The sequence below is a fragment of the Haliaeetus leucocephalus genome, unplaced genomic scaffold, assembly GCF_000737465.1.
Source record: "Haliaeetus leucocephalus isolate CR32 unplaced genomic scaffold, Haliaeetus_leucocephalus-4.0 Scaffold536, whole genome shotgun sequence".
Taxonomy (NCBI): domain Eukaryota; kingdom Metazoa; phylum Chordata; class Aves; order Accipitriformes; family Accipitridae; genus Haliaeetus; species Haliaeetus leucocephalus.
Genome location: NW_010972972.1, coordinates 1052185 through 1069071, shown reverse-complemented (window position 1 = coordinate 1069071; position 16887 = coordinate 1052185). Strand labels below are relative to the sequence as shown.

The 16887-nt window shown below is 39.5% G+C and overlaps 1 protein-coding gene across 1 annotated transcript in view; it reads left to right on the top strand.

Annotated features, from left to right (window-relative positions):
- DLG2 (discs, large homolog 2 (Drosophila)) overlaps positions 1-16887 on the top strand; it is a 1012119-nt gene that overhangs the window by 263154 nt on the left and 732078 nt on the right. Inside the window, exon 5 of the mRNA XM_010576558.1 lies at positions 13756-13795. Coding sequence (XP_010574860.1) covers positions 13756-13795 — 40 coding nt within the window. The remainder of the gene's footprint in view (positions 1-13755; positions 13796-16887) is intronic.

The window sequence follows — 16887 nt, the reverse complement described above, 5'->3', positions numbered from 1 at the left end:
AACACAGCAGCAGCTTTGGTTTTCTAGGTATAATAAGATTGGGACTATATTTAATCCATAGACCAGAATAATATTCCCTTAAAGGCCATTATAAATGTGTGAATAGGTACAGAGATGCTAAAATGACAAGCACAGTATAAGAAATTAAATCCACTACTAAGAATTCTTTATGAACACTAGGCAAATATGAATATTATGCTATGGGGATAAGGAGTACTTATCTAAAGTTAGAAGAGTTAGTTACAAAAATAGTGTCTGGAAGATACAGAAGCTAGGCACTATTTTCTTCATTCAGAAATTTCTGGATAGATACTAATATGAAAAAAAAAAATATTCCAATTCTGTTTTGTGTCTCCCATTTTGATATGGGCTCATTAGAGCTTATCTGATGAGCTATTCTTATCGGAGATATATAATTGGTCTTTTTGTTAGAGGACAATTGAAAAGATCTAGGACTGTAAAAGTATTTAAATTTGTTGGGTTTTTAATATGTGCAAGTAACTAGAATATAATATGTCTATATGTGACAATTTTATGTTTACGTAAAAATGATGAAAAGTTAAATCCTCTACTGTTAAATCGCTGCTGATAGGCTTGCCCTATGCACTTAAGATGCCAGTGTTTGTGTGACTTTTGTGAGATTGCAGGGAAATTAGATCAACAAACCTGACAGCAATGCTGCCTACAAAATATTGAGAAACATGACCCAGGCAAAAGTAAGTTGTGGGTTTTTTTTTCTTGGGAAACTCTGTGACTTCTATCACCTGGATGGGGAGAAGTGGGGAAGACCATTAATCAGTGATGGATGGAGTTGATAATATCGTGCCACAATTAAAGGCTGCCCAGCAATCTGTCATGGTTAGCTTCTATCTACATTCACTTCTAACTTCACCTGTGTCTCCTGTCCCATTTGTTCGTGCTAAGTTGGATAAAGATATTCTCTGTCTGTGGTTGAGTGGAATGTTGCATTTTCCAGGGCTAGCCTTCACAGGTGTGTGCTCTCTTAATGCTACTGCTACTGGTTGTATATGTATTTTGGACATGCTGAGATGTTTTGTTCCTATCCTGGGTCCCATGTTTTTGGCATGGGATGAATGTATGAAATACTTGTACCTGGTTTTGGAGGGGGAAGCCCCCACCCCTTTCCTTCCACGATATCCTTACAGACAGTGGGAGGCAAGGAAAGTGTCTTTTGGAAGTAAAGATGCAAAAGAAGATTCCAAAAGAAGAATTGATATTTTTCCAGTTGTGGACACACACCAAAGAAATGAACTCTGGAACACTTTCAGGCAGTCTGCATTCCACCTGTGTCCCCATGCCAAAATAATGAGTGATAGCTACAGATTAATGACTAATACAGAAGTTACAGAATGAAAAAACTATTATTAAAAGCATAGCCATCACTGTTTTCTCAGAGGAGGTGGAGGTGGCTGATTTTTCCCTTTGTATCTCTGGACAGATCTGAGTGTTTGAAGTAGTATAAATTCTCCTGATAACTGACTAGCTCCCAGACTTCTTCTGGAAATACAAGTAAAACAAAATCTGAATCCCGTAAAAATAAATCAAAGAGACCGGGGCACAAACGTTTTTTGTTTTAGTCTCACCAAAGAGGTAAATCTCTCAAATTTCAAATAGGAATCTCTGCAGAGAAGTAATTGGGAAGGCTTGCCTGCCTTTGGTAGCACAGAAGATCATTAAAACCTTAGAAAAGGAGGATTGACTGGACAACTGAAACTCAGAAAAGCATTTTCATCCAAGTTGCAGGACAGATGAAGAAAAATATCGTAGATAATTCACACATATTTGCAGATAATTTGGACAGGATTTTCAGCCTGCTCCAGATTTGTTTTCAAAACTTCAGTTTTCATTTGCAAACAAAAATAAATGGCCAAGTTTTCAAGTTAGACAGAACAATCATAATTAATCTAGTCTGTCAGCGCAGACTGTAAAACTACCATGAATTGTTGGAGGAAGGATACGTCTCTTGACACCTGCTATACCTTTTAGAAAAACATTCTGTTTCTACTGAATAATTTCTAATGAGGGAGAACCTCTCACAGCCTTTACAAATGTATTATTCCATGGGTTAATTAGTCTGTTGGAGGTGTGTGCCATATTTCTAGTCTGATTTAACCTAGTCTCAGCTTCCAGCTTTTGGGTCACTTTCATTTTTTTGCTACATTTTAATCCAGTGGACTGAGGAGTCCACTGCAAAGGGTTGTTCCCCCTGTGAGCAGCTCTAGGCTGCAGCGAAGGCATCACCTAATCATCTCTTTGATTAAGTAAATAAACTGAGCTCCTGGCATCTTTTACTGCAAAGCATGATTGCCAGAGCTCTCATCCTTCTCATGACTCGTCTTTGAGCTCTCTCCAGTTTCACAGCAGGCCTCCTGATCTGTGCATGCCACAGCTGCACGCAGAGCAGTTGCAGCCCCGTGCAGAAGTAATAAATATCCTGGCTCCCACTAAAGATACCGTGTGTATGTCCAGGGTTATGCTGGCTCCTTTAGCCACTCTGCTGTGCTGGGAGTGCACGTTCTGCCCCGTATCAAGCAGGACTGCCATCTGCTTAACAGCAGACCTCTCTGGAAAGTGCCCGTAAGGAAGAGTTGCTTGCTTTATCCCAGAGTTAGGACTTTATTGCTGTCTGTGTTAAAAAATACATTGATCTGTATCAGTGACCTGTCTTCTGCGCCATTTACCACACTACCTTTTTTCTGTCATTGCTAAATCTCATCAGTAGTAAGTGACTGAGATTTCTCCCAGATTGATCAACATTTGAAAAGCATAAGGCCAGGAGCAGCCCACGAGGATCCCACTGAACAGAGCTGATCAACTGTCCCATTTGTAATTACATTCTGAATCCTGTCAGTTAGACACTTTTAAATCCATTTAATGTGTGCCATTTTGATTTTGTTTTTAATAAAATGTCATGCAGTGCCGTGTCAACTGATTTACAGAAGTCTAAGTATGTTATATCAATATTGTTACCATTGTCAGCCAAATTTGTAATCCCATCTGAAAAAAAGATAGCATGTTAGTTAGCTTGACAGGCTCTGTTTTCCATTAACCTGGCATTATGTGTGTTTCTTTCCTTCAGAAATAAATATATATTTTATCAGCATTCCATGCTAAGTGCTTTTGAAAAATTAGCCATAACTAGCACAATAGAAATTGCTAGGAATGAATCTTTTTAAACCCAGTCTGTGTTTAAGTCCCTATTTAGAAATCTATCTCTAGCTAAGCACTAATCGAAAGTCAGGCATTCCTGAAGGGTTGATCTTGCAAAATAGGGATATTCCAGTTAAAATGGAAAAGTGAATAAATTGTGAGTGAAACAAAGCTTGTGTGGAAGAGATGGTTTCTTTTTATTGGACCATGTCTAGTGGTTGAAAAACAGCGGATGTTCTTCTGGGTCCACAATGCCCTTTGGTCTCACTTATGTCCTTAGATTTACATGGCTATGATAACAGCTAGCAACTCAGCAACTAGACATTCTATGAAATGGCATTTTGTTGGAAATGAAATCATACTACATAGTTCTTTTAGAAAAGGGAAATGTTAAGACTTTGAAAGGTGATTTCTCTTCTACTAGATGACCCATGAAATCAAGAACGTGAATTCTTGCTGAAAAGGTATTGGAGTGCTGACCAGTACTTTCATACACTCTTCCTGTGTGCTTTTGAGATGTTATTAATTTCTTATGAAAACCTGTTTTGTAGTGAATCAGATGATACATTCACACATCTCTTGTAGTGCTTGAGTTCTTAAAAATGAGGACATGAAGGCCACATACTGGTTTCTAGCCACATGTGTAACCAGAAAGTGAATATAAGGCATTTTTGTCTCTAAAGCAAGAAAGCGATCTAAAGAACTCAGGTGGCATTCAGCTCACTTAACTTCAGACATAACCAATGTAAACATCTATATCTAGTGATTTCAGGCTCCCTTTAGTGTCAGTAGAGAGGAATTGTCTCTTCTAAGGCATGATTCGTATGACCTAGTTTAAATATCTACATGGGGATGAGATTAATTGTGTCCTGAAAGTGCCAGTTTCTCTCCATTTACCAGAGAGAGCTTAGGTGACTAGCTGAGATGTAGGTCTCTCTCTTATAGACATTTCCATCTGGTCAAATTAATCCCATCCTTCAAAGCAGCAAAGATGGGATTTGTAATGCTGGTCAGGCAGCTTTTTCCCTCCTTCCTTTTTGCATGTAACAGAAGGAAGACATAAAAATGTGGGGAGGAGGAGCAAGCTGTTGTGAAGGGTCAGCCAAGATGCCCTGGAGATGAGGCAAGAGCAAGAGCTTGCAGGACTATGAGATCATCTGATTTGTTTTCCTTTGTTTTTGTCTTGGTTCTTGCTTCTAAATTGCTTAATTAATATACAAAAAATAAGCAGTGAGTAATTGAACTGAGCTGTTTGCAGCATGCTTCCCTCTTGCCCAGCTGGTAGATCAGCCCATTATTTCAATGATGTTCAACTGTTATATTTTATTTCAGTTGTTTTAAAGTTATGAGAGAACAAATTAAGGACCAAACTCTTATGTTTGGTTCTTTTCTGAGAGCTGTGCAGCTTTCACAGTGTCGGCAGGTGCTGCAAAGGCATTAAAAAAAAAAAAAGAGATAGAGCACATAGATTGAGTATTTTAGGTGTCTTTGAGGCAGGGGGTCTTCATCTGAGCTTGGCTCCTATCAGCCAGTAAATCTAGATAACTGAGAAACCAGTTCAGCTCCCCTTAAATTAGACACCCACAGTTGTCAGCTGAACAGCTAACTGTATCATCAGCCTCAAAAGGGACCCAAAACTATGGGATCATCCCGGGGGTAAACTTGGCTAGAAACACAAGAAGGAAGAGTGAACATGGGCCTAGAAGTGTAGGTGTGACTCTGGAAGACCTGAACTGCTGCCACGCATTCACCAGAAAATGTCATTAGAAGTAATAGAGTCACTAATGCATCTTAGGGGGATATTTTGTGAGGATTAATTAACAAATATTTGTACAGTACATCCACTGTAAATTTGCCATGTCTCTATAATACATGGTAAAATTAGCAAGCAATTTAAGTGTCAGGGACTGTTTAAGATAATTAAGATAACTTTTCAAAAGTTATTAGGAGCTGGTTACCAGGGGATTTGTGAAGATCTAATTACCATTAGCCATCTGACCGAAACAGGTGACTTGATCCTGAGATTTTCCCCCAGCTAGATTTAAATGTTGACATGATCTTTTAAACAGATCAAATTCCACAAATTTTGAGAGTTAAGTTAATATTTATTTCACTCTTTTTCACACATAAAATGCAATACTTCTCAACTTAAAGATGAGCTCAGATTCAGTTGTAACCTGTAGCTTGTTGCTATGTAATTGTTTTTTACAGTATTAAGCTAAGGGAGAATATTTGCTGTCTTCTGTTTTTAGGGGAACTCATACATTTAATACAGAAAAATGTTTTTAAGATTTCTTGACAGGCTAATAAATCATGAATGGATGGATTGTCCCCCATCAGGATATAGTTTCACACAAGATGATGAAACAAAAGATATATTTTTTGTGGCCCATAGTTGGTGGCATACATCAGCTCCAATGGAAAAGGAAAAAAAAAGAAATGAGAGAAAAGAGAAAAGGAAAAGTTTCCCCAGTGGTCAGCCAGGAAGAGGAGTGGTGGGGGTGCCCTGGACGAGCATTCCCTTCTGGGTGTCTTCTCCAGTGCATCAGGTGTTCCCTGAATACCTTTTCCAAAGTAATTTTATAGTTTTCTCAGGACCTTCTCAGTCTCCCCCATTGGTTTTTCTTGCCTGTTATGCCAACAGAGCTGGCTGGAGCACTCATCGATCGGTCAGAGACATTGCAGAGCTGATAAGCTTTGTGCATATACCTTATGGGGAAATACTTAATGGCTGTCTAAAAAACTACTTTTTACTGGAATTACCTTCTAAGCTCTGTTTCATCCCTAGCACAGGGTTATAACTCAAAATTTAGAGTCTAAGTAGTGGCAAAGGGTGAGTGGAAGGAAAAGCAATTCACAAGGGCTAGAGGTACTGCCACAGAACTGAGGGTATGTAGGTGGGATGTGTCAACGGGGGAGGCTGACTACAACATTGCACATGTAGGACTGCAAAGGGAAAGTCCTGAGCGTTACACGGATTAAGGCAATGTGCAACCAATAAAAAATTTTGTGTTGGGAGGAGAATCAAAGAGAAAGTAACTGTAATAATTTTTCCAAATGAATGACTACACAGACTCCTTAACCCTCAGTGGACAAAGCCCTTTGGCACTGATCTTGCAATTGACTGGACAAAATACCTCCTCAACCTCCCCCACTCCCCCCAAATCCCCAGCAGAAATACCTCTCGTCTCTCCTTGCTAACTGTAAACAGCAATGAGTCACTTCTGGGTTTCCCTAGTTTATTCTGGTCTTACTCATTTCAGTTTTATTATGCCTAAATTGCATCTGCCATGGCTCTGTCTCTTCTTCACACATATGCAATCTCTCCACTGCTGACATTTGATGCTAGTTCCTGGCTTTGCATCAAACTTATCTATGGAGCACTACTTTTCAACACAATTCCTGCATCTCTGATCCCTCCAGTGATATTTTCTCATTGAAATACTGTCTGTTTCTCTTGCAGTGCATATCTTTCAGTGGGTACCTTGGGACACAGCTCAAAAAAATTACTAGCCTTACTGTTTCAGATCTTCCAGATCTTCTTCCAAGGTTTTTTGCCTTCTTTTCCTTTCTGTGGCTCTCAGAAGCTGGCTGCCGTAACCTCTGAGAGTTTGCCTTTACATAGTGTGTTTAGGGCAATGCAATATCAAAACAATGCTATATCAATGCTATATCAACGCATTTTGCATTGAAGAAAATGACAGCAGAAAGGCCAAGATAATAATAGGGCCTGATTTTGGACCTACACACATTGCAGGGTGATTTCTCACTGCTATAGTGGTGTCCTCGCTGTATCTCATCCCCATCCTTCCCTTCCAGTCTGGCTTAAGGACCACAGTTGCTCCTTCCTCATCATTTCAGGGAGTTGTGCCACTGCCTTCTCTTTCCCTTTGCCTTTCCCAACTCAGTCCCCGTCTAAGCCTCTTTTAATAAAATATGTCACCAGCTGAAAATCACTGCCCTGTGTTTTTCATTGAATTTTTCCTATGTTCAGCATTTTTCCCCCTCAAATAACTAAGCTGCTTTGCTGATCAGTTCTTCTTGTTCATCGGAAGATTTTATTTTGCCCTGTTCACTTCCTTCTTCCAGGGAAAAAAAGTTACTTTGTTCTCCTCACTTTCTTTACCAGCTAATACCAATTCCTGGTTAAGTTAAAAATAAACAGAAGAAGTTGTGTTGGTTTTTTTTCCCCTTTTGTAATTACTTGTTGGGTCTGAAATGTTATCAACCTAGAGCAAGAACAAAACTATACAGTACCTATGTGAAAATTCACTAGCTTTTGTTTATCTGAAGGTCACTAGTGAGTAGAGGCATAAAGGCTTTCAGGATGAGAGATTTTAAAGATTGAAGTGGTTTCCTTTAGAAAATACATAAATTAAGAGGCCATAATGCTAAACATTGTAAAGAAGATAAATTTTCTTTTTGTCTCGAAGTTTTCCTACATATTTGACAAAAGGGACATCCAGTGAGGCTGAAAGGCAACACTCCTAAGCCTGATGAAAGGAGACGTTATTGAAAGCAATAGTGCATCGCTGGAACCCAGTGACAAAATACCATGGATGCTGAGAGTTTGGAAGGACTTAAAAAAGAGAAAAAAATTGGAAAAGTGACGTATGATTTCAAAATATGGGCTCAAAAGTACAAACTGGATAAGTTATTCTATTGTTGTTCAGATTTCTTGCCCCTTCTTCTGAAGCAGCTGGTACTCTTCTCTGCCAGACACAAGTCAGTGAATAAGATGATTCATGACAGTTTTGTGTTTCATGTTATAATAGTAATTAGGAAAAAAAAAAAGAAAAAAAAGCCTTCCTCAAAACATTTATTTAAAAGTGGCTAGAAAGCATTCATGGTATAAACAGAAAATTGAAAGTATTTAAAACACACAAGTGCAAAAACCTGCTCCAGAAAAATAGCAACAGGTTTGGGGATTAAATGGTTTTACATTCCATGTAAGAAAATAATACTTGTAAAAATTATCTTCTCCTACCCCCCTAGTTCTTCCAAAGGCCTTCCAAAATGTTGCATGTCAGTGGAAGCTTTTAAATCTCTTGTGTGTGGCATTGGTTGTGCACACTCATCCACATATACATCAGAAGAGACGAAACTGTTGAACTGGGAGCCATAATACCTTTGCTCGTGTTTCAACTCATTTGCTGCTTTCTCATGAAATCACTAGGGTTACTTTGACTTAATCTTCTACTTTCAGAAAATGTTTTTCCAAAGAAGAGAACTAGGACTGTACCAATCCCTTTAGTCTTCAAATGAATTGCCTGTTGTCTTAAATTAATTTAGATGGTGGTAGCTGTAATTTACGTAATATTTCTATCAACAGAAAAGAACATCAGGATCAGTCACACAGTGCTGACAATTAGAGTAAACAGAAATCTTTCATAGAGGAATTACATGTGTTTGCAGGTCTTGCATTACCTTTCCTGGACCTTGTTCTGTCAGCAAGGTCTGTATCCTTACATAGCCCAGCAGTAATTATTTCTTTTTTTCTGTAGTGATCTAATCCCAGGACACCTTCTATCACCTTTTATCAGCAAAACCACCTTTCAAATGGTAGCTAACCAGAAAAAATATGCCATGTAAAAACGAAACCCAAGTGGTGAATACAGACAACAGCTGTGAGCCTTTTCAGTTGGAGAGTTTTATTTGGAGGCAGTATTCATCCACGCAGATGGTTGAGATGGGCTATGAAAATGCATTAATGTACTTACTGCACGAACTTATAGTATTAGAAAATGCTCATTATTTGTCTGGAAGAAGAAGAAACAACCTGGATGGAATGCAAAGCCTTAAACTGTTATGGCCGATAATGAACTATACAGATCAACTCTAGAAAATGTTGATAGTAATTGTCTGTGGAGAGATAAAGATCTCTCTCTGCTAACCCATTTGGTAGATAAGCTCCAGCAGAAATGAGGTTGGGAACCTCTAGCAATAACAGCTCAGTTTTTACTCAATGGGAAAAATACTAATTGTTCCTCAAGTCTGAATCCTAGGTCATTATAATTTTATGAAGAAATATTCATGAAATTAAAATAAGTTCTTCACAGAGAATTCAAGATGCACTGTTTCTATAGGTAGGGAAAGAAATGCTCTGCAAACATTAACAATAATTTAATGTAGGATTAAAACATCTTTTAGTGACTACTCCGGTGAAATTCTCATCCTTTCTGTATCTACTTTAGAGCACATAGAAATGCCACAGATGTTACAGAGCCCTCAAGGCTTTTCTTCCAGCTTTAAGAAGATTCCCTTACAAAAGCCTTTGTAGAAGACAACTGTAAACTCTGTGGGAAAACAACCCACAGCCCTGCAAAGATTTCCAATAGCACTGGGTGGCCGTTGTAGGCTACAAAGCCCAAGGCTAGTAGTTACACCATGCTCTTTCCAGCTCTTTGAGCAGCCTCAGACCAAGAAGACAGAAATATAAATGAAATCTGCTTTATTGCCCTGCTGCTCTTAGGTTGCAGTTCCTAGCCTACACCTGTTAGAAAATTGCCAGAAGTCCCTGAAATATGTAATGTGCAGTACTTTTCATTAATTCTGTTTCATACTATTTTGCCTGCTCTATTAGATAGAACAAATTGCTGATTTAAGCTATGAATATTACTGTAACCGGTTTTCTGGGTTTTTTTGTTATTTGGATTGTAATTATTACATCACCAGTTATAGATATATACTGCTTCACAGTAATTAATTTCATATGTGATTGTAATACAAACAGAAGAGAACTGAATGTAGCTACACGCTGTATTCAGAACTGACTGTGTCTTCTCAGCAGAGGGGATTTGTTCAAGTTCTTTCTGTTTCAAATGTGTGTGATTTCAAGGTTTATTCATGATGGTTATTCATGCAAACATGCCTAATTGTTATGGAGAGTGTCTTTAATTCCACATTCCTAATCCAGAAAACTGGGAGCAGGAAGGATTTATAAGCAACGTTGACTCAGTGGGAATGATACCTTCTAACTCAAGAAAGCTGTTGCTTTGATATGTTCTGAGTCACAGCTGCTCACTTGAGTGGTGAAAATCCATTTTTCACTGCTTTTTGCTCCTGTTAGACCTGCTGAGCCAACTTAAGTAAATGAGAGCGAGGAGACACCTCTGTCCCATTTTGCACATTGTCAACAGAATTGTTTCCCGTGGTAAGTTCCCACTGAAAACAACGGGGGACCTGGAGGTATCACAGAGGCATAAGCTGAAGTTTGCGGGATTGCTCTGGTGTTGTACTGAAGACCTGAGGCAGCCAGCAGAACACTTATTGATGCGGTTGTGTCTCAGAGGCCTGATTTAGGGACAGAGGCATATAGAAAGTGATTTTCCTCTTCGCAAACGGAGCACGTGCTCTGGAGTCACTGAATAATATGGTGATACCCTAGGACATTATATGTAGTTACTTGTCATAATACTTTTTTCTACCTTTTCAAGACCACAGTTTCTTCCTTTTTAAAAATAGAAATATCTGTGATTTGCTCTACTTTTTAGTTTGTATTATGTTGTGAAGCTTACTTTTAAAGGTTTACATCGTAATTCATACAAGATGTTTTAGCTAGATAAGTAAATTGATGGTGATAAACATCAATAGCACATAACAGAGTTAGGAATGATGAATATTAGTAGCAAGATTCATACACGGTTTTGCTTATGTACCTAGTATTTATGCCAGATTGAATCTTCCTTAGAATAGGTAATTACGCTACATTTATAAGGTAAGCAACATTTTAAATAGTCTATTGTTTAAATTGTTAGCTGTAGGCTAGGCTGAAAGGCAACTCCATTCAACTAATTGCTGCTATGACTCAGACCTTGTAACAGATATGCAATTAGATTTGGTTTTCTTTCAAACCCCAGCTCTGATTTTCTTTATGAGAGAGTGTAAAGAAGGGGAAAGAATGCTTTTTGTCTAAAGGGTACCATCCAGAGTATAGGAAGCCTAAGAGAAGGAAAACTTTTACATGTCATACTGCTGTTTTAAGTGAGAAGTTTACACGTGCATTGAAATGCCTGTATTAAAGAATTTAGGACTACTCAGCAGTAAGACATAGAGTTATCTGTATTTCTTAAAGCTGATACAATCTGTAGCTTACTATCTTAACTCTGCTGGTTTTTTTCACTATATTTCTCCCAGAATTGTTCTAAATTTTAACATTTTATTTAAAAAAAAACAACAGAACAAAAACCAATCAATTAAGATTTTGCTTCCCCTGCCCCAGACTTCTTAAAAATCTTACTATTCAGCCCCAAATGGTGCTCAGAGCACCCCAATCAGCTTTATTCTTTTTCTCCCCCCCCCCCCTTTACAATTTAAGGCATACTAACTTTTGATTCTGCAAATTCAACTTCAATTCTGAAATTGAGTTTGAACTGTCAATCCCTTCTGCATTACCAATGAAAGAGATTTGATGAGTTGGAACTTAACTTTTCAGTCCTTTGAGGACAAAAAGCAGCTCACTGTGCCAGCCTGGGTGGGTTCAGCAATGCTAGCAATGGCAACATTTTTTACCCAGCAGCTTGGTCTGACTGCCAGGACCAAATATATTGAAGAAAAATATTATTTTCATCACATTATGAGCTCATTTTACCCTTGCTAGACTTTCTGTACAAGCACAGAACTGCAAATTGAATTTCTGATTCTGTTTGAAAACCTGGTAAGATGTTTTCAGCACATAATTCAGGATGGGTTTAGAGTTTATTGGATTCTTCTGACCAACTTCAAGTAAATCAAGAAGCCTAAGTTAGGACCATAGCTGCCGTAACGTCCCTTTGGAAGAAGACACTCAGCTCTAGAGGACAGTTTACATTAGAGCAGAGACTGGATAACAGCAGGGTTTTTTTAACTTGGACTTCTCAATTAAGTCTCTAAAGGTAGGTTGAATTAATGAGGCTCCTTATCAAATCTCAGGGTAAACAAAGTGTTTCCCTCTCTGAACCAAGATATATCACGGGTATATCTGCCTCTCAGTAAGAGGAGTTTGTGAACTCCCACAGTTAAGGTGTTTGAACTGGATTCAGGCATCACACTTCAGTGAAATGGTGTACCTGTGCCTGCAGCTGCTGTTTACTTCTTTTTTATTTGTTTGTTTATGTTCTTGAGGAAAGATGGAGCATCAGTCTACACTATGTACCATGTGGCCAAAAGGAAGCTCATAAATAGTGGCTGAATAAGAATCTTGTAAAACGATATCTCTGGGCAAGAGGAGTTACAGGATATATAACTTTTTTTCTTCTGCCTGTGATGTTTTGCTGATACTAAGGATGAAATCTGAAATGTACATTGCTTACTAGGACAAGCTGATGAAAAAATCCAGGTTCATTTTGTACAAATGATTCTCTGTGTCATTTGCAAGAAATAGATGGTTATCCCCGTGTCTTTTCATTTTGCAAGTGATTTAATGCATTACATCCTTCAAAAACAGGAGATGGTACCTTTCTACAGAGTAACTTCTGTAAAGGTAACTAATGCTTTTTCAGGCACTTTGTCCTCCTTAACGAGATTGTGAAATGGAATAACTGGCAATTGATTTCCCGACTAAGGGTTAGTCTTTTTCCCCATTTGTGCTGTGGCTAGATGTGAGATTTTAACATTCTAAATAGACTTGGTTCCTGTTCTACTACAATTGTTACTATCATTGTCAATATTCTAATGACTATTTTATTAATATTGCTGTAATATTATGCTTTAGTACTTTTAAATATTCAACTTTCTGGAAAGAAAAACCGAACATGCTCTCTAATCACCTTGACCTTTCAGCTAAGGTCATTCTAGCTTGAATGAGAATCCACGCTTTAGGTATCTTAAGTAATGTAGCTCCTAGTTGCTTTTCATTAATATGGCCATTATAAGATTTTAAGATTCTTCCTGGAATCTGCATATATTAGGATATGTGTGAATACAAATAACGTACTTTGGCAACTTTGATTTGGCTTCAGAACCAGTTTCACAGTAATTCACTGAAATACAAACCTAAGAACAGGTGCACATGAATGATAATCAACAGAGGAAGACTTAACTGAACCAGCTCTTGTGGTGGGTTTGACCTTGGCTGGATGCCAGGCACCCACCAAGCCGCTCTATCACTCCCTTCCTGAGGAGGACAAGGCGAGAGAAAATATATAACGAAAGGCTCGTGTGTCGAGATAAGGACAGGGAGAGATCACTCACCAATTACCATCATGGGCAAAACAGACTTCACTTGAGGAAATTAATTTAATTTATTACCAATCAAATCAGCGTAGGATAATGAGAAATAAAACCAAATATTAAAACAACTTCCCCCCACCCCTCCCTTCTTCTGGGGCTCAATTTGACTCCTGGTTTTCTCTCCCTCCTCCCCCCTCCAGCAGCGCAGGGGGACGGGGAATGGGGGTTGGGGTCAGTTCATCACACGTTGTCTCTGCCGCTCCTTCCTCCTCAGGGGGAGGACTCCTCACTCTTCCCCTGCTCCAGTGTGGGGTCCCTCCCACAGGAGACAATCCTTCACAAACTTCTCCAGCGTGGGTCCCTTCCCTGGGCTGCAGTCCTTCAGGCACAGACTGCTCCAGCGTGGGTCCCCCGTGGGGTTACAAGTCCTGCCAGCAAACCTGCTCCAGCCTGGAGCATCTCCTCCCCTCCTTCTGCACTGACCTGGGGGGCTGCAAGGCTCTTGCTCTCACACATCCTCACTCCCCTTTTCTGGCTGCTGTTGCACAGCAGGTTTTTTCCCCATCTTAACTCTGTTCTCCCAGAGGTGCTCTCACCGTTGCTGATGGGCTTGGTCTTGGCCAGCGGTGGGTCCATCTTGGAGCGGGCTGGAACAGACTCTATCATGGGGGACATAGGGGAAGCTTCTAGCAGCTTCTCACAGAAGCCACCTCTGTAGCCCCCTCTGCTGCCAAAACCTTGCCATGCAAACGCAATACAGCTCTTCAGCAGAAAAAGGTGGAAGACATTTGGACTCCATCGTGGCTATGTTTTTTTATTGGAGTCTGTGTAGAGGAACTGCATGTGCACTAAGCCACCAGGGTAATTGCTCCTTGACTAGAAATACAACTATTTACATTCAGGACTTGTTATGGCTTTGGAGGTGAGTCCTGTAGTGTACTGAGGAAACAAAGAAATAAGAAAAGACCCAGCAACAAGCTACTAGAGGAAAAGTGAGGGTGGTACCACCTACCTGCTGGACTGACCACTCCACACCTCTGCCTCTGAGGGTGAGGAAGATGAGGGACAGTCCAGCTAACATCACTACCTGAGTGCCCTGCCTCTGGCTGCACATACAGCTAGGTTCTTCTTGAAGCAGTTCCTAAATGGCTACAGTTTTCATGCAAATGTTTAAGGAAAATTAGTTTTGGTTTGCATTTTGGGGGGCTGAGCTGCCGCAGGCTTGGATTTACTGGAGAAGAAACCCCACAACCAGTGTAGTGGAGTTGGGAGAGACAGCATTCTGCTCATAAATCAAAGTTAGTGTGTTTGCTTTTGTTTGGGTTTTTGTTTGGGGTGGTTTGGGGTTTTTTTCAGAGAAATGCATCCTAGAAATAAAATATAATTTTTCTATGTGATTTTAGCATAGCAGTTGTGGGTCACAAGTCTTCATTTGTTTTAAGGAAAGGACAAGAAGACTATATTCCAGAGATTGGAATTTTATCATCACCTCTCAAACCCCACCCTCACACAAATAATTGAAAAAGTCATCATTGTCAGATATCATCTCCATGGTAAAAATAGCTTGTTTTCCTTCCACAGAGACAACATCTGTTGAATGAAGCGAAACAAAGCAAGTGAAGTGATATCAGCCTTATAAATGACATCACCCAGTTATGCTGGTCCTGTACACAATATTTTTTTTATAGAAGTCATTTGCTTTTAAATTTTTTAATGCATTATGAAAGTCAGATTTTTCTGTTGGGGTCACAGCAGGTGTTTCAGAAAGTAGATGAACCAAAAGGGTATTTTTCTCTCCTTGAAGTGATCAAGTGGGGATCCACAGCGTGCTCCCACCCTTTAAACTCCATACGTGCCAAAGTTCTTGCTTCCACCTGCACTGAGGCTGGTGCCACAGGATTAAACCTTTTCAGTGACTTGCCTCCAGTAATTCAAACAACTGCAGCCAAAATCTGAGGACAGCTTTTCTGCTTTGTTTTGTTTCCCTTTGTACCTACCCCTGCAAGCAACAGTCAGGAAAAGAGGGATAGTGTTCAGCAGTCATGCAGAGAAAGCTGCTTTCCTCCCCCAGTAACGATGGGTTAATTCAAACCATTAATTTTTCTTAAGTTACAGAAGTGTGGTTGCAGGCATTTTATTATTAACACTGCTATCCCCCAAGGTCACAGATTAGACAATCTAACTATGTTTGTACTGTCTTTGCTCATCTTGTCTAAGCTTGGGCTCACGTGCTGCACAGAGCTCACAGCAATGGCAATCCACAGTGACTCCAGATGTGGGATCAGAGAAGTCTCTGTCTTCTCTGCCTTGCAAGCAAGCTTTCTACAGCCTTGGTCACCATCACCCAACCGATAGCCAAGTAGTCATGGTCAGGAGCAAATGCAAGCCCTGAGGTAAAAGGATATATGAGCAGACCACAAGAGACTAAAAAATTGTGGAAGATACTGGTGGTTTATCTGGGAAAGAGAGGATGAAGCCAGACGTTACCATTCAATGAAAAAGAGGTGAGAGAATTGCTCTTTAACTTTAGATAGAGTAACTAGTGTGCGTTGCCTCTCCAAATGTGAAGCTATGAGCAAGGTGTCATGAATATGTGCCTTTTCACATGAATATCTGTACTCCAGGTCTTTATGGGAAGCTGAAACACTTTCTAGAGACTTATTTTCTTTTAAAAATTAGGGGGTGGGGTGGTGGGGGTGGGGGTGTTGTACAACACACAATTATCTCAAATTTTTCCGTCCTAGAATAATTTTTAAAAAAAAATCTGCTGTGGATCCTTCCCTGCCAGCACATGAACAATTATCTGTCAGCTAAAGAGGTTTTCTCTGCTTGACAGCCAGAACAAAGCATCTTGAACCAAGTGTCTACTTACCTCTGGGGCAGGAGTTGGGGCTTGCTGTTGTATGAACTGTGATTGTGTTACAGAGCAGTGCGTATCTGAAAAGCCTTCATCTGACTGGTAGGGCATGTCTGACCCTTGGAGAAGACAGGGAAGGACTTTGCTTTTCACACTAGGATTCCCAGATAGTCAAGCCAGTGTACCCACAGCTATCAAACAGCAAAATTAAATTCCTTTAATAGACTTTTTTTTTTTTTTTTTTTAAATTTAGAAAAAGTTAAGCAATCCTTTTGGTTGAATAAACTATAAAGAAGGTTTCGAAGTTTGTGGAATTATAATAGAAAAATCTGAATACCTAACTAGTACCGTGAATTGTCCAATGTGAACATATGTTGATAACAATGAGAGTCCCAAGACCTTACATATTGAGTTAAAAGAGGAATCAGCCTGACTGCAGCATTTTGCATCATCAGTTCATAGGACAATTCTCTATTTGCAAATACATACCGTTTCCCTTTTATGCTCTCCTGGTCTTTTGTGCTCTCTCTTTTTCTCTTGGGCTCTAACCAGATTTCCCTTTTGCTGGGATTGTACTGCTTTTTATAAAATAAGGGAAGGTGAATATCCAAAATTAATGGTTTTCATAAACACGGACAGAGAGAGATTCATAGATTCATAGAATCATAGAACGGTTTGGGTGGAAGGGACCTTAAAGATCATCTAGTTCC